General features: G+C 35.0%; 1 protein-coding gene and 1 long non-coding RNA gene across 3 annotated transcripts in view; one reads left to right on the plus strand and one right to left on the minus strand.

Annotated features, from left to right (window-relative positions):
• Positions 1-226: 226 nt before the first annotated feature.
• MYO5C (myosin VC) overlaps positions 227-19,581 on the minus strand; it is a 39,571-nt gene continuing 20,216 nt past the window's right edge. The window contains exons 21-41 of the mRNA XM_067305276.1: positions 19,358-19,504; positions 18,343-18,507; positions 18,022-18,115; positions 17,388-17,451; positions 15,978-16,158; positions 15,334-15,427; positions 14,426-14,489; positions 14,262-14,342; positions 13,684-13,864; positions 11,900-11,993; positions 11,040-11,091; positions 10,673-10,838; positions 10,331-10,418; positions 9,538-9,636; positions 8,439-8,593; positions 7,205-7,294; positions 5,782-5,932; positions 4,614-4,896; positions 3,411-3,585; positions 2,812-2,892; positions 227-2,552 (exon numbers count right to left, since the gene is read on the minus strand). Coding sequence (XP_067161377.1) covers positions 2,400-2,552; positions 2,812-2,892; positions 3,411-3,585; positions 4,614-4,896; positions 5,782-5,932; positions 7,205-7,294; positions 8,439-8,593; positions 9,538-9,636; positions 10,331-10,418; positions 10,673-10,838; positions 11,040-11,091; positions 11,900-11,993; positions 13,684-13,864; positions 14,262-14,342; positions 14,426-14,489; positions 15,334-15,427; positions 15,978-16,158; positions 17,388-17,451; positions 18,022-18,115; positions 18,343-18,507; positions 19,358-19,504 — 2,658 coding nt within the window. The 3' untranslated portion in view covers positions 227-2,399. The remainder of the gene's footprint in view (positions 2,553-2,811; positions 2,893-3,410; positions 3,586-4,613; positions 4,897-5,781; positions 5,933-7,204; positions 7,295-8,438; positions 8,594-9,537; positions 9,637-10,330; positions 10,419-10,672; positions 10,839-11,039; positions 11,092-11,899; positions 11,994-13,683; positions 13,865-14,261; positions 14,343-14,425; positions 14,490-15,333; positions 15,428-15,977; positions 16,159-17,387; positions 17,452-18,021; positions 18,116-18,342; positions 18,508-19,357; positions 19,505-19,581) is intronic.
• Positions 4,808-19,550, plus strand: LOC136993401 (uncharacterized). Of its 2 annotated transcripts, XR_010885680.1 has the most exons (6): positions 4,808-4,920; positions 15,187-15,299; positions 16,244-16,421; positions 16,573-16,778; positions 17,009-17,297; positions 19,382-19,550. It is a non-coding gene; the product is annotated as an uncharacterized lncRNA (long non-coding RNA). The 2 variants fall into 2 exon arrangements; XR_010885679.1 differs by lacking the exon at positions 4,808-4,920 and having other exon boundaries at positions 14,729-15,299.

A 19,581-nucleotide genomic window follows, 5' to 3' on the forward strand; every position in this document is an offset into this window, starting at 1 on the left:
TGTATCGGCCTTGACTACTACTGCCCTCTTACACTTAGAATTACAGATAACAGATGGGTTTTTTTACCTTATATACTGGTTGAAGGCATTAACATCAGCAAAGGCAAGACAAGTTTTTGACAACATACAGTAAACACTGGTCAGTTTGAACTTTCTTTTGAAAATAAATCAATATTTTGTTCTTTGTATACACAGTGTTAATAGCATATTTCACACAAGCCTCTCAAAGTAACTTAGCACCAGATTGTCATAACATTTTCCTCTGATCAGCTATCACTGATTTTTCTCACAAGGACGTACATGCCTTCAGACACTTCTGTGTGATGTGGATGTAAGAGCAGACTGCGATTTTAGCCATACCCTACCAGGTAACAGACATATAGCTCTGGTAACTGTAAAAAAGGTTATATACAATTTATAGCAACAAAACTTGTTTGCATAAAAATATTTACAGAAATTCATGAGGAGTCAGGGACAGCATACCATTCTGACAGGAAGATGCACGATGCCACAGTAAAACAACCAGACCATTAGGTAAATAAGATGTTACAGTGTAATACATGACTGATAATACTCACTAAGGTTCACGTAATCCAAGTAGTTTCCTTCACATCATTTAGTATTGAAAACATAAAATAACTATTACATCCCTCGAAGTACTTCCATTTGATTTAAAAACTACTTTATTTAGCAAGTGAAAAATACTAGTCTACCTATGTCTGTGATATTTTTATACTTTTTGTTGCTATTAAACAAAACATAACATTTTTCCTTCATATATTTTTCATATATCTCTGTGGACATCACTATGAATATGTCACCATTCATAGTAAATACCAAGGAGAGCAAATAGCAAAAATGATTCCACCTTTACATCTACAGATTGTTCTGTGAAATTAAACAAGAAGTACAAACACTGTATAATAAAAAAATCAATTGTTCCTTCCTGTAATGTTTAAATTAACTAAATTGAAATAGAATCCTTTAAATATAGTGGAGCTTTAGTACTTTATTATAATAACCATGTCTAATACACTAGATAGAAAAAAATAACATAATTTATTGAGGAATTTCTAAGGACAGTCATCATTGTAGTGAGGTGAATGCTTTTTCTTCAGTTGTTCTCACAGGGTCCAGTATCAAATAAAGTTATTATTCATTGCATTCTGGATTCTATGAAGAAGGCTGTACAAAGCAAAAAGGGGACTACTTCTGCTTATACAGATCCTGCAATCTAAATTAAATAAATAAAAACAAAACCTAAGAAATTAAGTTTGGTTTATCAGTAAGACTAGACTACAGTATCTGCATTCATTCCTACTCAGTGTCTGGACTGGGGGAGGGAAAAAAGCGAAAAAGGAAGAGAGAAAAAAGATGTGTATACCTGTGCATGCTCAGTGTATGTTCTGAAATACACTGTATTAGAGATAGACCCAAAACAGGAGATGGACTTCTGCTTTTTAGAGAAACAAGCCTCTAATTCAAACCTGGATAGCAACATGGATTTTACATCTGACTTTTCTACTATAATGCTTGATAGGAAAATCCAGACATGTCACCACAGAATTTTTTAGAGCAAATCTGAAATCTGTCTTCAAGACAACCATCTGAGTTGCTTCCCTGGCTAAAGAGCTGTCTGGTGTGCCTGGACTATAATGCAAGCATTCTGCCCGGGCGAGCAACCCAGCCTGTCTACAAAAAGATGTGAGTTTGTAATAGCAGTTCTCTTAGCTTGATCTTAGCACTATTCCCAGCTTCAATGGGGAAGCTGACTGTACTGATTTTTTGTACTGATTTTTTTCTAAACTACTGTGAGAAGACCTTCCATTTCTTCTTACTACAGTCTTCTGGAGGAACTGTTATAAGACACGTATTTCACAAAAGGAATAAAGGTATAAAAATACAGAAGGGTGAAAACTACTTTAAAACAGATCCATCATATCAAGGCAATGAATGGAATTAGCATGGAAAAAAAAATCTCTTGTGACAGAAAGTGATGCCAAGAAAAATGACAAGATAACAGCAGTTATCCCATTGCATCCATAACACTTGCTCCTGTGACTGGTGCTTTAGGGTTACCGACAGGGCACCAATGCAAGCCTGACAGAAAAATGCTTTGCTTGTCAGGTTTGGGCTACAAAACAATAAGGTCACTTTTATATCCAGCTGACGGTATAATGGCATTTCTTTCAGGACTGTAATGAAAACTGGAGAACAGCAAGAGAACAGAAAAGGAAATCACAAGCTGAAATTATTCCTACTTTTTAAGTCTGGACTCAACAACAAGTTTTAAAGGTATAGTTCACTGCAAGCTACCATACCATCCACCAGCTGAAGAAACACAGCATGAAAGTCTGTCTGTCTTTAGCCTCTGAGGAAATACTGATGTCTCCTTTTTATTACACTCTTGTGAGAAAGCCAAGTTTGAAGCTGCTGGGGACTTGTATCATTTCCAAGGCATGTGGAGAGGGGGTGAAAGGAAATGTCACTTGAAAGAGATATTTGGTATCGAGCATCAACTGTGGAACATCCTCACGATTATTTAGCATAGCCTGAAATTATAACAGAAAGATTAAGAAAATATCCTATTAAGAATAAAAGCAAAACTAGTAAAAATATTTTTTCCCCATGACACATCTTGCTTTCACATAATGCTAAGGAGTCTTTTTTGATCATTTCCAAAGGTCTAGAAGCTGAGCAACTTTGTCATAATACGACTTAAAGGTCAAGTATAAACTTATAGCATGAAAGACAAGTGTGTATGAAGTATCCTGTAACTTAAATATCAGAGATAATAATTAGAGCTTTTACCTGGACTTTACGAACAAACGATGGAGTCACTCTTTTCTCAAAATCATCTATCGGTGTGTATGAGTTGAGAATCTTAACTATCTGTTTAAATTAAAGACACTGTTTTAATATGCTACAAAAAGCGAGCAGACAAAAAGGAGAAAGCAATAATATGACATTTTTACTGATATTTAATTGAAGTCTTAGTAAGGAGTTTCACAGCAAAGAGGGAATTTTAACTGGTCACCTATTGAGTGGTTATGCATGTGATGATTGCTATGACTTATTTCCAAATGCATCAGTAGGATCAAGGAGTAGCAGAAAAAGCTGAATTAGTTAAGAGAAACTCAACAAAAAAGTCCGTGTTAAAGTAAAGAAAACATACTATGGAATAAAAAGGTGGGATGTAGAACAATGCAGACAGGTATTCACCACAAGAGCATTTAAAATGTTAACAATTGGGAATAAGGAGTTAAAAATTCAAATATAGCAAGTGGTGACGTGAAATGCTGAGGAACGCTATGTTCACCAAACGAAAGGCCAGTAGCTCTTTGCAATAAATTATTTCAGAAAGCTAAGATTCTGTAACTGGTGCTGCCAGAAAACAAAAGGTTCATTACCTGCACAGTGGAAAGAGATGTGCAGTGTTCATATATTTCCTTGGCATCATCATCAGTGATCTTTTTGACCTGAAGGAGCCAGGCTGCCTGAGACAGAGGCTCCAAAGTTTCTTTGGCATTGCTGCTTTGGAGATTCTTGTCTTTAAGCCATTCTTCCAAGTAGCTGATATTGCATCTGGGTTAAACAAGGAATAGACACAGAAATGTCAGGTCTCCCTAATAAGCAAATTATACTAAAAACTTCTATCATTAATGATACTAAAGGAACACCGTTCCTTTAATGCAATGTTCAAATGTATACATTTTAAGCTAAAAAACATCCATAGATTATAAAACCCAAACAATCAAAGGCTTACTGATCTGTACGTTTAATCCCTTTGATGTACATTTTAATCCTTTTTATTTTCTTTATTTCTTAAAGCTTGGACAACAGAAAGCAACTTATTAGTTTAACTGTCATTTACAGAACATTACCAATGAATACTGGCATTGGCTGTTACGTTGGTGCACTATTTATCTTTAAAATATTAATTTACAACTGAGTTTATACAAGAGATAAGAACAATCTGTACATTACAAAGTAGGGTGGGGCTTACAACTTGTGTTCTAAAGGCTAAAGCAACTTTCTTCTAATAATATTGCTAGATGGGTCAAGATCTACTGATTTTCTTTCACCTTAGTCTGCAGACTGTCTAATGGAGAACAGATGAGGAGTATCTTCTGCAAAACAGTTAGAAGCATGTTCTCCTGATGCTCATAACAAGACAGATGGCACCTGACTCAAACCCTTAATAGTCCTCTCTCAGTGCCTTTCTCAGAGCATGAAAAATGCAAGTCTATTTGCCAGCCAGGGAATGCAGTACCTGTTCACTATACTAAGAATTAAAAATACTCTTCATTTTCATGAGTGAACTAACATGGGAAGAGTCTTAAACACATCTGACTTGGAACTCTGGACTGTGATTTTCTCTCTTTTCCTTCATTAGTGTTTCCATAGAAGGCAAAATTTGTAATATGTTAGTATCAGAAAGATCAGTCCAAAAGGCAAAGATTACTTTTCAAAAGAGTGAAAAACAACTGGCTACTTTCAGCAGAATATTCACAGAATATCCAGTGACTCAGAAAAAAGGGACTATGTTACATAAAAACATGTTAAAAAGTCCATTCTCAAGCAACTGCTTGCTGAAACTTTACTGGCTTTACCTTATCTGCATTCCTTTTCTACAAGAGCACATGTCCTTGCGGAGGAACAGACTATTGAGGGTAACAGCTCCAATCAGAAAGAAAAGCTGCTTCACTGCCTGCTTTAGAAGCTCAGAGTCCAAGCCATTCTGGCACATTGTACTATAAAAATAGCTGAGCTGCTGCAGAATAGAGGTCATTGTGTAGGTATCTGTGTCGTCTATACTAGAAGAACGCTTACGGAACCCTGTAGGTTTCAAGCCAGAAATTCCCTGGAGACTTTCATATTCCAGCATGCCTGGAACTGGAAGACAATAGGAAGTAACTGGTAAGACCAATGCTACTAAGGCTCCTTTCAGTTACATTAACTTAATTCTGGAACAAAATATAATTTAAAGATATTTTAAAAGTTAAATGATACTAGAAAAATAAGAAACTGATAAAGGCTTCTGGAATACACAAATTAAAAGAAGCCTATTGTTTTTGTAGAATGTTGATGTCTTTCTCCTTTCCACGTTAACATAAGACTATGGACAGAGTAAGTTATTCATTGCACATCCTATAAGGTTAGCACCCCCAGTCCTTTGTCAAAAGAGAATCAGGAAGAAAGTTTGCTTTGCATAAATCATAATTAAAATGGCACTCATACTATCACAAATAATTAGACAAAATCATTAAAAAATAGTAAAATAATAGTATTGCAGTAATCTTCCAGAACAAAGGCTATAATTTATACTGAAAGTAGTATTATAAGATAATATAGAAGTGGTATACTCTGACACTTCATTGCTTGCATTCTGCCTGGCTAGTTAGCAATATTAGTTAGGTGGGAAACACAAGGCAGTGAAATAGGAAAAAACTAGAGAGCAAATGTTCCCAGCGGTGCCTCCATCTTTAGGAAAATGAAAGTGTATGTTCCACATCTAGACCAGCAAGACCATTCTGTTTCAAAGCGTTACCCCACACTGGGAAATTGTTCTGAGGACAAAGTCTTTCCAAATCCTGTGAGGATATAACATTCAGTGGAATTTATATACACAGAAACATACATGTACATACAAACATGTAGGTACATATATGCATAGTCAACAGGAGAATGAAGCTTGTCCCACCCTTTGCCCCATATATAAGCTTTATTCATGCATTTCACAAGCTACATTTAAGTCTCTCCAGATTCTTGCTTTCTTACCAATCATTGGCTGAATGTTGTTCTCCATTACAATAACAAATTGGTGATAGATACGAATGGCCAAGTCACTAAGAATCTGTCTGTATTCTGAGAGATCAAAATGCTTTAAACAGTTCTTATTCTGACATGGGGTGTTATACTTCATAAATTCCTAAAAGTAAATTGCAAATATAATTATTAGAAATCAGGTAACATCATTATTATCAATTAGCATTAAGAGGTAATATATTATAGTAACTCATTCTGTCTCTGACCAAACACAGTCTCAAAATAAGTCAAAGCTACTGCCATCTTCAAAAGATGCTTCCAGTTCTGGGCTTCTGGTGCTTATTTTTCCAGTTCACAAGTAGTTGCTTCCAAAAGCTAAATCTAGCTCCTACCAAAGCCAAAGGAAAGACCTGCATAGTTTTCAATGGACTTTGGCTCAGTTTCTGGATCATTTAAACAGAAAACAAGCAATTATTTCTCAGAAAAAGCCAAAACACAGTAGTTTAAACTATGCTGGCAAAAAAAAATAAAATGTACATTTTATTGCTGCAAAGGGATGTCATTTTTGGACTTTTTATCAGGAAAGCTCTGACTTCAAAAATCCAGACAGGATACTAACTTGTGAGAAGTCTTGAATGTTCACTCCTTGGAAGTAGTCTATTACAAATATAGATTAAAATTGTAAAATCTGTATTCAGACCTTTCTCTATTGTTGGAATTAGATTATAAAAGAATGTTATTAATTAAATTTAAATGTTTCCAATTCTCCATTGCTTATTCTATCTTATCAATATGACCACAAGAGGGAGTATTGTAGGTTAGACAGTACACAGTTACTGTGATTCCTAGGCTTTATGATACCTCTTCGCTTTTCTTGAAGACCGTATTCTCATGTGCTTGTGCAATTTCAGTTCAGTCTGTCTAAGTTTATAATCTCTAGCAATCAAATATAGTAAGAGTTTGCAATTTAAAAGAATCTCAAAAATCAGGATGAATCTTAGCTTAAATAAGCAAATAAAATAAGGAAAAATGGCTGTTTCATTATTATGCACCTTTCTTGAGGTTTTCTTCTGTAATCTCATATTAGTGTTTGAAGAGGTCACAATTATAAAATAGTAAAACTCTTTTATATACATTTAGTTGGACATCTGAAATCCAGCTCACATTAAACCCATGTTAAAGAGATTAAGTAACAGTTTACAAGTCTTGCCTTTACCTGAGTTCAGCACTTTAATGTTTTCTTGAGTTCACTTGATCAGTTAGTTCTTTTCTATCTTCATATAAGACATATATCACCACAGAGCAATATGAATACGTAAATATCTTGAAGAAACAGTGGTGACCTAGTGAATAATTATCCCTGTCTATTTTGCTTACAGAATTAAATGCTGGTCAAAGGTAAAGTAATTAAATTATTTGGTAAAATCATTCCTACCTCTTCCCCACTGTACTGCTTCAAACAGTTAAGAAAATAATATGTATTGGAAAGCCAAAAGGACAACATCTCAAAATCTTCTGAATGTTCCTGAAAATGATAAATAAAGCAATCTTTTAACAACATCATCCAATGGACTTAATTTAATTCTGCTGCTGAACTTAAGACCATTAGAGAGCTGGTATAATAGCATCTATCTATAGCAGAAGGAGCATACAGCATCTGCAACATGCTAGCTGTACAAATCATACTGCGTTTTCCGGCTAAGGTATATACGGCAAAGCTCCCTCTTCTTTGGTAAACACTGTTTAACTCTTCTAATATGAGAGACTGTCTAAACAAATTAGCCTGAATCCAACAGCTTTAACACATACCTAAATATTGGGGTGTAGTGTACTGGAGGCCCTCCTGCAATAGTGCTAACAATGCCTATTTACACAAAGGAACTGCATATAAACTCAATTATAACTATGCTTAAATGTGCTTTTTTGTCTTGTTAACTAAGTACAAATTTTTTTTAAGGATAACCTGTGGTATCAACTTGTTTCCAAACAAACAATAGGCACTGTTTACACAACAGAGTCAACTGCATAAATCACAGTCCATTCCTACCTGTGCTGCAAAGCATGCCTGCTGTTCTATTGCATTATAAACCTACAATAATGCTTTCACATAGCTGAAATTGTAATACATATCAGATAATAAACTAATGATTCGTGTTCATAACTTGGTTTTCTAAACTGGCTGACAACATAACTTTCTATCATTTGGGTACTAATGCTGCAGTACCAAATGATATGTCTAAAAACCACTACACTGGTAGAACAGTATAGTAAAAAGCATTTAAAAGTCTCATACCATTCTACTGCCAAACATACTAACCCTCATTTCTGGCCTTCCAACTTTTACTAGGGCTAAAATCATAGGCATACTGAACCTAATTAGCTACTCACTTTCAGATGTAAAATACTTGAAATCATTTTGTCAACAAGCTCTGCAGATAAGGATAGTTTCTGTTAATGCATGCGTTACCATGTTCAGCACAGTGCAACCTTACCCGAAGGCTGCACAAGAATACTACTACAAACTCTAAAAGGAGTGTCACTAATGGCAATTATTCTATCTTAGAAATGCTAGCAAATGAAAGCGTCAGCATTCCCCCGGTGCAAGGCATGCATCTTGTAAACCTTACACTAAAATCAAAAAGTAGAGTACAGCCAAATATTATTCCTACCTTAATAACTTGTTTGATACCATCAATGGTTACATTCATGAATGATTTCAGCATGTCAGCATCATTCAGATAATCTGCATACCTCACACACATGAATAGGATGTGAGCTGGAAGGCCAGGTATCATATTAACTACAACTCCACGTGGCTTTAAATCTGCATAAAGGAGAGTCATTAGGTTTATTATATATGAATGCAAAGATTTAATGTGTCATTCTGAAAAAGACAAGTACCATGGGGTTCATTTCTTCAGTGACCAGTCACTTGATAACGGATTTACTGATGAACTGCTTGTTCCTGAAAACTTGTATAACAGTATCTTTCATATGAAGTATTAATTAACTTTTCCAGACAGTTGGGAGAGTATTGCAGCTATGCCAGACAGGAAAACTTCAAAAAGTGACTGGCATTTAGCTATCTGCAGGAGGCCCCACCAAATTCCGGCATTGCTTAATGACACTCCTGTTTTCACAAAGAAAGAAACATGCACAAGGCTGAAGTAGATGAGAATGGAAAGATGTCATTTCCAAGTAGTAGTTAATAAGGGTACTGATGTACATGGAAAATTCTTTGAGTTTACTGTTAATTGTAAGCAAATGAAAAATACTGGTGGTAAGATGGATATTGTGGAAGTAACTCAGAGGAAGGGCAAAATTCTCCTACAAGAGAGAACCATATGAAAGCACAGCCTTCAGTGAAGGGAATGATAGGGAAGAACAGACAGGAGATTAGTAAGCCACACATGGATATAAGTCCAATGACTTACAGGCTTAGTAGATGACCAGGACAAAAGCAAATTCAAGCACCTGGAGTGCTCTTGAGATTTCTAGCTTTATGAGTGAACAAATAATAAGAAAGATAATACAGTCAGAGTTATGTAGAGTCAGATAAATGATTTTTACACAGATAAAGCACTTTGTTTTTGAAATGACTGGTGACAGAAAGGAGCTATATAGAGCCTCCAGGCTGTAGTGGCAATAAGGGAGTGGGATAAAGCCAACCTCGAACATAACTGAAGTACGGGGACTTGCAGTTTTTGTTGTAGTGTCTACACTGAATATCACTGACTACTGTTTAAACTTGAAATGTTACTAAAGTACCAAGGATCAGATTTTGAACAATCCTTTCTTCATCCTCTTTTTTGTATTCCATCATTCCAACGTACTCTTTAGACAAAGTTGGCACATGAACTTCATTGGCTGTCAAACACAAAAGCACTGTTACCTGAAGGTAAATGATTAACTTAACATTCACATTTTAGTATAAACTATTGGAGATAAGCAGTTCTCATTGTAATAAACAAAGTGCAGGCCCTGTTCACAATAATGCTCTTAGCTTATGGTTCCAAGCATTATGAGTTAAACAACACTCATACTACTCATGTGAATAGTTTCATTGGATTCAGTGGAATTACTTGCATTAATAAGGCAAACAAGTAGCAGTGATGTATCTCAGCATCAGATACTTCTTCAATCTTGTGAAATGTATTCTACACTGAAGAATTACTTGTTATATATGAAGTTTGTACAAACTAACTTTGTATCAAGAACCATGGGCATCTGAAGGCCAAAGCCCAATAGGGGGCAGTTACTCAGCTGATACAAAACTAACATTCTGTTGGCTCAGAGACAGTTTGTGTGCGGATATGTATTAATTTCTGTTGACAGAAGCTGATATTACTGGCCTAAACTTTCTAGCATAGTTTAGGCTGGATACCTGTCCATTTTTTTGCTGGGGAAAAAAAAAGGACAGGTAAAGGGCTTTTATAAAATTTCTGTTATTTCCCTGGCGCTTTTTCCTGAGGTTTTAAATTTGTAACTCTCCTGCCCCAAACCTCTTTCAAAAACACACTAAACATCCAAAATTATTAAAAATCACACAACAGTATCTCACCTTTTTCAATAGTCTTGGTAAGAGTTTTGATCTGATCCTCCAATTTTTTTATTATTCTGTCCTTCATGTCTAGTTTTTCTTCAAGATCCTATAATAAAAGTCAGTGAGTTCAGAACAACCACATGTAAAAAATGCCTTTTCCTGCTACATGTTACTGTCACAAATAAAGTACATTATAACATGTTTTTAATTCTACTTGGTGGAAGAAAGATGAAACCTTCATGTCTTTTTTCTCCCCTGATAAACTGAGAAAACATCCTGCCCATACCAAGAAATCAAGATTTCTTTCTTTTTATCTCACATTTTAGGTATATTTTCTTAGTGAGAATTTAATATCCTCACCATATTTTCCACAGTAAGTCGAGTTGTTTCTTGCTTTATCTTGCTTTTTACTTCATCCTGGACTTCATCTTGCTTCAAACCATTGCTCAGCCCTTCAATTTCTTGGGTTGTGATTTTCAGTCTCTCTTTTTCTTTTAGGTCTGTTTCATTCTGGGCTTCATTTGCTCTAGAAATAGGAAGTTTTTTTCTTTTATTCTTCTTTCTTTAAAGCATAGTCATATCATACTTGGCCATTACCTATTAAGTGTACCCAGAGCTGTATGGCAAATCTTATGTTGGACGTGGAACTTCAAAGACTTTGAGTGACTTTGTTACCCCAGCCTATGACACTTACATTTCTTACATTAAAAAAAAAAAAAAAAATTACCGCCTTTGTGTTCTGTCCCTTTCTAGCTCATGATGCAGCCGATTAGACATCTCTTTCATTTTTTTCAGTAATAATTAGCAGCAAAACCCAAAACAAAAGAGAAACAACAAAATCACATTTGCTTACTGATCTGTACTAGTATTTAGTGAATCTCTTCTTACACTCACAATTATGTTTTATCTAACAACACTGAATGACATGTCGGACACTATATCAGATAAATAACTGATTATTCCACTGCACACAGAAGATTATATGGGATAGTGACTTTGAGCACTATTAAATTATTGCAGTTAGCAGCAAAGCTACTTCCAAATTAAAAAGAAAAAAGCAGCTTCTTGGGAGGACTCTAAGTTACAGAGAGACAGAACCCTCAGCAAAATGTGTTTTCCTAATTAGACAGAATCTAGCAGGAACTTTTCCCTCTATCTGCTACTCACTTCTCTGAATCCTTCAACACTCTTTCTACTTAAGACGACCTCACAGGGAACTCCTTACATTCTGAAATATCTTTCCTTTTTATGATTGTTTCCAAAGGTCATAGTCCATTGCACATATTCTCAGCAGAGTCTACTGAATACACATGCATTAATATATGCACCTAAACTATAGAACTGAAAGATCAAAAAAGGGTTAAAAAAAACAGCTACTCAGGCATATATTTTATTCTTCAGTAACAGATATAAACTATACAACACATTTTCTTCTTGGTGTTTCTTCCATTTTACCAGCAAGAAAATAAGTAAGAAAGCAATGAAGTTATCATGTAATATTGTTTTAGCTTTTACAAATTCAAATCTAGGGAATTCATCATGGTTTTTTTAAACAACTGTAAGGCTAGTGATCGCACAAGTACTTACCTTTCAACTTTATAGTCTGTTCTTGAAGACGGTTTTCAAGATCTAATTTTTGATTTTCAAGCTCAGAAACTTGCTGTTTAAGATCTGGGATCACCTTTTAGAGAAAAAGGACATCTGAATATCTCAGCACCTTCCTCTTTTCAAACATATCCAACAATTCCTATGACACAGGAAGTCCTTCCACTGCAAATTATCAAGGACTGGGAAAATACTGTGGGGAAGTACTGCTACCTGCTTGCCTGATCTGTATAACTTTTCTCTGGGCATCTGCTGCTGGCCACTCTTAAAGATGAAATAATCAGCTAACTAAATGTTTGGCCTGACCCAACACTACCATTCTTGTGTTCTGTAGTTTAAAGTAAATTGCACTGCGGCTTTAATTTCCCTAATTCAATTAATTTTGGAAAACACTCAGTATCTTACAAAACCACTTTTTAAAAACAAAAAAAGTGACTATTCTTTATGTTTTCATTTTTAGTAACTGTGTTTCAAAAATAATTCTTTTGTTACTTTTTACTCAACAGAAAGATAATATGGTATATACTAACTGCTTGACTAATTGCACTTTCTTGTATTAGTTTTATGCAGTTAGGTGCCTATGAGGATTTTAGACTCATAAGCCTTGCCTGCAGTTTATTAACGACTTTATATGCTTAACTGCCCTCTGGTGGAGAGCCTCAGAGCTGCACGAATCTATAACTACCATAAATCCTACAGGCGTCTATTCTTTCACTATCAAGTTAAAGAACTTTTCAGCCTGAGAGTCAGAGATACCTTTAAAGAGGCTTTAGACTGGAGGACACTAATTTCTCTCCTCTGACTACAGGGAAAGAATATGGCAACTAAATTCTGAACTTGAGTGCTTCAGTATAATGAAAATTAGAACCTGGTAGAATAATTTGTTCTTTTTTAATATTAACCCAGAGGAAGTTACAGTATTATGAAACTGTTCTTCATTAAGTCTGAAATACCAAAAATATTCCATTAGATAAACATAATGATCTGATCAAACACTAGCTATTTTTTTAATTATCAGATTAGAAATTTAAATTAGATAGGTATTTAAAAAGTTACAATGAGCTAGCTCGCTGGTCACTGCTAAACCTTTGATTCATTTTTTAGTTAAAATTCTGTATAAATAAAAAATCTAAATACATATTTGTTTTTCATGACTTCCAGTATAAAGCTGCATATCTGTAGAAATTATTATACCCCTCAAAAGTTGCTTGCATTGGTAAGAATTGCACAGAGCATAACCAAAATATTTGTATGAGCTTGGCAAAGAACATCCTGGCAACATTTTGAACTTCAAAAGATCTTTTCTAACATCTGAATATTTAGCCCATGAGCATACAAGAGTTCTACGCATTCTAAATATTCTAAAGATCTCAGTGATCAATGTCTCCTTAGTCATCAACATGAGAAGTCAAAGCCTGTGTGCGCATCACATACCAAGTAAGAGTTTGCAAAATAGTATTTTACCATTCTGTGATTAGAATCAAATCTTAATTCAAGTTTATGTAAAAGATGGGGAAGTGCCTCTGTGAGGCTTTCTCAACAAGCTGTACGCTCAGAAAATAAATTCTGCTGCCTCCTAACACGCTATCCCTGCATGCAGGGAAAGAGCCTACATGGATGTTCAATCTGACACGGCTATATCTGTTAGAGCCTTGAGAATTCACGGACATGACTGCAAGATTTTGAGGGCTTTATGCCACAAACACATTTGGATTGTGTTGCTAAGTAATAAAAACATACTTTGCTTTAGTACATCTTGATCTTACCAGGTTTTCTGAAGTTAGCCTGCTAACTTCAAGTCGAATACCATCATTTATGTCATTTTCCTCTCGAAATAATTTTTGTAGATGATTAATATCTTGGCTAAGATGTTCAACTTTAAAATTCAGACCTTCAATCTCCTTTTCATAGATTTCTTTCTGAGACTGGAAGTGGCTTTCCAATACTCTGTGGAAAAAAAAAGGGGGGGGGGGGGGAGAAAATTGCACAGGTAGTATGACCTTGATGCAATGGGTCAAGTTCAATACAAAGTGAAAATAAAGTACTTTGGTTAACACACAGACATTCCATTACATCACCTCTGCATTAAGGGAATTGGAAGTTAAACATCATATCTCAGAGGAAACACGTTTCCCAGATTGACACATACACACTTGTCTCATTGACTTAGTAAAAGTTTATAAAAATGAGTTTAAGCTACTCAATAACTCACATAATGTAGTCATTTTTCATTTGTTAGACAGATGTTCAGTACTGCACTGTCAAATTAGTCATTCAGTAATTTTTCTGTTTATCTTCCAGATTGCAGCTTGGAACTATGAACACATCAAAGACCTGGACTAACCTTGTTGCTTTTTTCAAGCCCTCATAAGCAAACCACAGTTCTCCATCCTCATTTAAGTGTTCCAAGTCCTCCGTAGAGAGTCTAGAACAAAAGATAATATCAGTAGTGCATAAGGGAATAAAATACATCTCAAATCTTTTAGAGAAACCTTAAAACAAAATTACCTGCTTCTTACATCTTCAAAATCGTAACTTTCAAGAAGCTGTTTCGTAACTTCTGACATCTTTTCTGGGGAAAAGGAAATGTTTATTATGTGAATAATTTTCTTTTCACATTCCAAATTATGTATCATTATAAAAATCAAACCAATCCCTTCATAGAAAGTTCTTTCCTGGTACACAATAAATATATCTGATTTACTACAAGAATATGATGAGGGGCTTTGTTCTACCTCTGAACACTTATGGAAAATTAGATAGGTATACCAACAATACTGTTTATTTTTTTTTAATACATCAAACTTTTGAGACAAAGTTATATCTTTCTGCTCTTGATCTGGAAAACTGCTAGAATTATATAGATGCTTTGTCATTTAGTGCTAAGTTACTACATTAAATGTCGCAGACAGAGGTTTACTCTATGACATACTTTGCATTGCAGAAGTGCTCTTATTAAGTAACCTTTTCCTAAAGAAACCCCTATTCACCAAGTTACTTAAGCATATTTGACATTAATCAGACTTGTGGCTAAAGTTAGTCTGAATGTAGGCCAGATAACATACTGTTTCCATATTCTTGGGTCTCTACTAAGACACCAACTACTTTTTCACGTGATCCTAACACACATGCACAAAACCTCAACCAGTAACATCTAGCTTAAAAGGAGAAATGGTTGAGAGCAGAATTTCCTCAAAGAGATACCCCTGATGTTGGCATTTAGTGAGCATTTTGTAAAATTCACCTGGTTTTTGTTTTTCCCCTTGCAGATAAAGATATGAATAAAATGAAATCACTGTAGGATGGGAAAGAGATCTGGGCCTTTGTTACAGACAACAAACATGGAAGAAAATTCAGAGCAGCCTGTTTCACACTGTGATTGGTAAATTCTCTGAATTATCCAGTAGGTAGCTTACCTCTCATTTCTCGCTTCTGGGACTGCACCTGCTTTTCAACATCCATTTTTTGTGTCTGCAGCAGTTCAATTTCCTTTTGCAGTTCAGGTATTGTCTGAATCAGAGAAAAATTATAGAATGTGAACAACAAAGGCCTGGGTTTCAGTTAAATCATAAAGAAAATTGTGAATAAGAACAAGTTTATACGCCAGAAGTCAGAAGGTTTAATCTGTATTGTGTTTAAAGCTTCTGGTTCTCATAGACATCCAAGCAAAACAGTAATGTGATGTAGTGAATCCATACATTTTTCTGTCATAAAATTGACTCAGAGGAAAAAAAAAAAAAGACTTTACACAAAAATAGTACTTTTAGGTTCTGCTTATAAATTATATTTATGAAAAAAATCCCCCTCAGAAACTAACACTTTCTAGGAAAAAGAAGGAAAAAAAAAATCCATACATTTAAATGTATAAATATTCAGGCACAATTATTGTGATACTCTTGAATGCTACTTATTTCTGTGAGCATTAACTTACTCATATTGTGCTCTACATGAAAATGATGAAACATAGTGCTAAAAAAAAAAGTGAACATAACATGTAAATAAGACACTGACATCCCCTACTTGCTTTATCTAGCAGATTCTGAAATGAGTTATACTTTACCTGTGCTTGTTTTGTAAGTTGTCCTACTTCCATTTTCAAACCATCCTGAATGATAATTTCTTGCTGAATTTGATGCTGTAGCTGAATTTTTTCTTCCTTGAGAATCTTAATTTCTCCCTTGAGCAATTCAATCTCCTTTTCATAGTCCTGTTTCTGATTTTGGAAATTTTTCTCAAGTATCCTAAACATGACAAATTGAAAAGGTGGTTTCATTTTCCTACATTCATAAGTTAAAGAGTGGGCTTTGTTTTTGTTTTATTTTGAAGGAAATATTTCAATGAAGAAAACTTAAATAAACAATAATTACTTTAAACTGCTGAGCTACATCCTCAGAATCATCTCCAAAATGGATGAGAATGGGATAAGAATATCCCTGGATCTCCAGACTTCTTATTTGGGTACTGGGATTGAATTCAAAGCAGAACTGATTTTTTCCACTTAAAGGTTAGTTTTCTAATTCTTTGAGAGCTAGTCTACCTGAGCAGCTGTCTGCTACATTTATGGCCACCATTAGCACTGAAGAAGGACACAGCAACAGAAAACCCTGTGTCCTTGTCATTAACACAACGCATTCCTACTTTGCATTTCCTACTAGTTTCTGCTAGGATGGACCAGCTTCCACCATAATACAGCTAACGGAGAAAGTGGAAAAACTAGCAAAGAAGGCCTCTTAGTATGATCTGAAGTTATTTGCAACTGAAATCAGATTGAGCTCAAAAGCCGCAGGGCTTCCATCCTGAGGAACACAGGACAGACTGCACTCTTCGCACTTGGGGGGAGAGCATTTGTTTGGTACCCAAGGTCCGTATCTCATCCTGGTAAAGAGTGAGACAAAAATGTGATCTGAGAGAAACATACTGCAAAGCAACAATCATATATTGCTAAATAATATGATTTTTAATATTGCAACCAAAATACCAAAGGGAATATCCCCTATATTTCCCCTCTATTTTAATTGAATGTCCTTTATAAACACTCCCTTTCTTTCAAGCTGAATCTTTAATTTCTGTCCTTTAACATCCACTTAACAGGAAGTTTGACTTGTATGGTCATCAGCTATTTTTCTAACCCTGACTGGATTCTGAGGATATCTCCAAAGAAACCATTATACTCAGGATCTCCCTTCAAACCTCCAAAAGACGCACGAAAAGACAAGAAACTGCAAAAGCAAGAACAGTCTCAAGTCTACAAGATAATTTCCAATATAATGTGACTGACCCACAAGCATGAGCTTTTCCTTGACTGTACAGGAAGTACTTCAGTTCCTGCTTCAGTACTAGCACTGAGGTCCAAGAATATCAACAGATTCATAAGTGATATGTGAGTATAATACATTTACAGTAGGAGAAAAAGGCAGAGAAAGAGAAAAAATGAATGCTGTTTCAAAGCAATTAAATTCAGATTCCATACATTCTCTGTCTTTCTTCTTTCTGTACATCATCAAAGAGTTGCTTTGTGAGGTCATCCATTTTATCTGTCAAAAAATATTTCAATATTTGAGAGACCTTCATACAATAATGCATATTTATTAAAATGGCATGAACACAATGAGAAGTTTTTGTTTTAATAAGCAATCCTTAACATTTTTAGGCTGAAATTAATCTCTCAAGTATCATAAATTATCACAGTAATCCTGATAAGTAATGTTACAGAATAAAAAAGTTCTGAAACACCCAAACATTATTTGTCTAAAATATACTTGATCTCATGTGCTGCCTGGGTCCTTTGAACTTAGATTCTTAAAAGCAGTATATTAAATGAACCAAGGATGAAGGGACACTTTGAAGAATGCATGTGCTGCCTCTGAGACAGGAAATATAATAAGAGGACAGTTTTTTCTACTGAACGAATGAACTGTTAAATTAAAAGCATTTGCCCTACACATTCTAAGCTAGCTTCAGAGGCCTAGGGCCTTATTTAAATTACTGTAAACTGAGAATTTATATTGTTTTAATATAACAAGAATCATTTACACTTGCTGTAAAGCTGACTTTACAGCTTTCCCCCACTATAACTGCTTTAAAGCTCCTTTTAATTACTGTACCTTTCATTTCCTCAGTTTTTTCTTGGAGCTTTCTTTCTAAGGTCTCTTTCTGTTCTCGCAATTCTTTATTCTGATTCTCAAGTTTTAAGATTTTCTGTGCACATAAAAAATAAGCATAAGACATGTATTAAGAAAGAAGAAGAAAGAGATCACAGGCGGTCTTACATTTGTAACAAGCACACACAGACTCCCTCCTCCTTCCCTCATCTGTTCCCCCACCCAAAAGTAAGGTTACTTAACTCTCGGAATCATGCATTTGATAAATCTGAAAGACATTTTTAAACTAAATTACAAGCACCAAGATGATCTTGGAAAATTTACCTGTTCACTGTCCTCTTTATATTTCTTTCCTTTCTCCTCAAATGTTCTCTTCTGTGCAGTTAACTTTTCAAGATCTAATTCAAGTTTCTGAATTGTATCCAAGTCATTCGTACGAGTTGCAGCCAGATTGGTTAATCTTTCCAGCAAGCCATGATTTTCTTTACTCTATAATAAGTAACACAGATTAAAATAAAACAGAAAAATGCACATCATTGTGTATTTTTATATTCCCCTAAAAAATTACTGCAAAAAAATTCAGCTCCATCCTTCAGTCAAACTGCACTTTTTGTGTTTTTTACCAGCACTATTGCATAGCTTAGTACTTTTTAAAATGAATTTTGAATATATCAGTAAATTATAACTGTGTTTACATAGAACTCTTTGTGGCTTATCAGAATAATCATCAAGCAACACCTGGACAATGCAATCTGTACTTTGCCTCTCCTCAACTATGAGGAAGCACCTGAACTATTTCTGCTCCCCACTCCAGCTAAGTCATAATCACTTCAACCAAGGATTGTTTCCATCAGCTAGATTAAAGATACCATATTAAAGACAATTTGGCCAGTATGGCTCCCTGAAACAAGCCTTGAAATAAACACAATACTGAATTCCCAAAACTCATCAAAGACATTGAACCAGAACTGTAACTAACACATCCTTCATCCTAATAAGATTAATCCCATCCAGACATGGGACTGACTAGTTATGAAACAGTAAAAAATGCCAACTGGGGACTCTTTTCATTGGCACAGCTAACCTGAAAATCTCAGTACCATATGCTTCAAAAACATAAGGAAATCCTGTAATAGACAAAAACAATAGTGTGGAATTCAGGAAAAATACTACTGGTTTGTTATAAAGGGCCATATCCCTTACATGTTTCTTGTCTTGTCAAATAAACTATGGATATTTTAAGCATCTAGTCAACACAAGAACTCTGAATAAAACTGACATGATAAAAAAAGGATAAAAAGAAATTAATAAAAAACTTAAACAGACTTGTGTCCTTCACCTGTTCCTCTATCCTTTTCTGCAGTCGCTGAACTCTGTATGAAAGCTGGATATTCAATACAAACCGCCGAATACTCTGAAATCTGCGCCTTGCAAGCCATGCACGGGCATATTTCTGAAGGATTACAGCCTTGTGTTCTTGAAGCATCTATAAAAGAAAATATTAACATCTGTCTGTAATTATCTGTGGATCAATCAGCATCAATTAAAATATTCTGTGAATCT

This window comes from Apteryx mantelli, chromosome 15 (genome assembly GCF_036417845.1).
Source record: "Apteryx mantelli isolate bAptMan1 chromosome 15, bAptMan1.hap1, whole genome shotgun sequence".
Classification (NCBI taxonomy): domain Eukaryota; kingdom Metazoa; phylum Chordata; class Aves; order Apterygiformes; family Apterygidae; genus Apteryx; species Apteryx mantelli.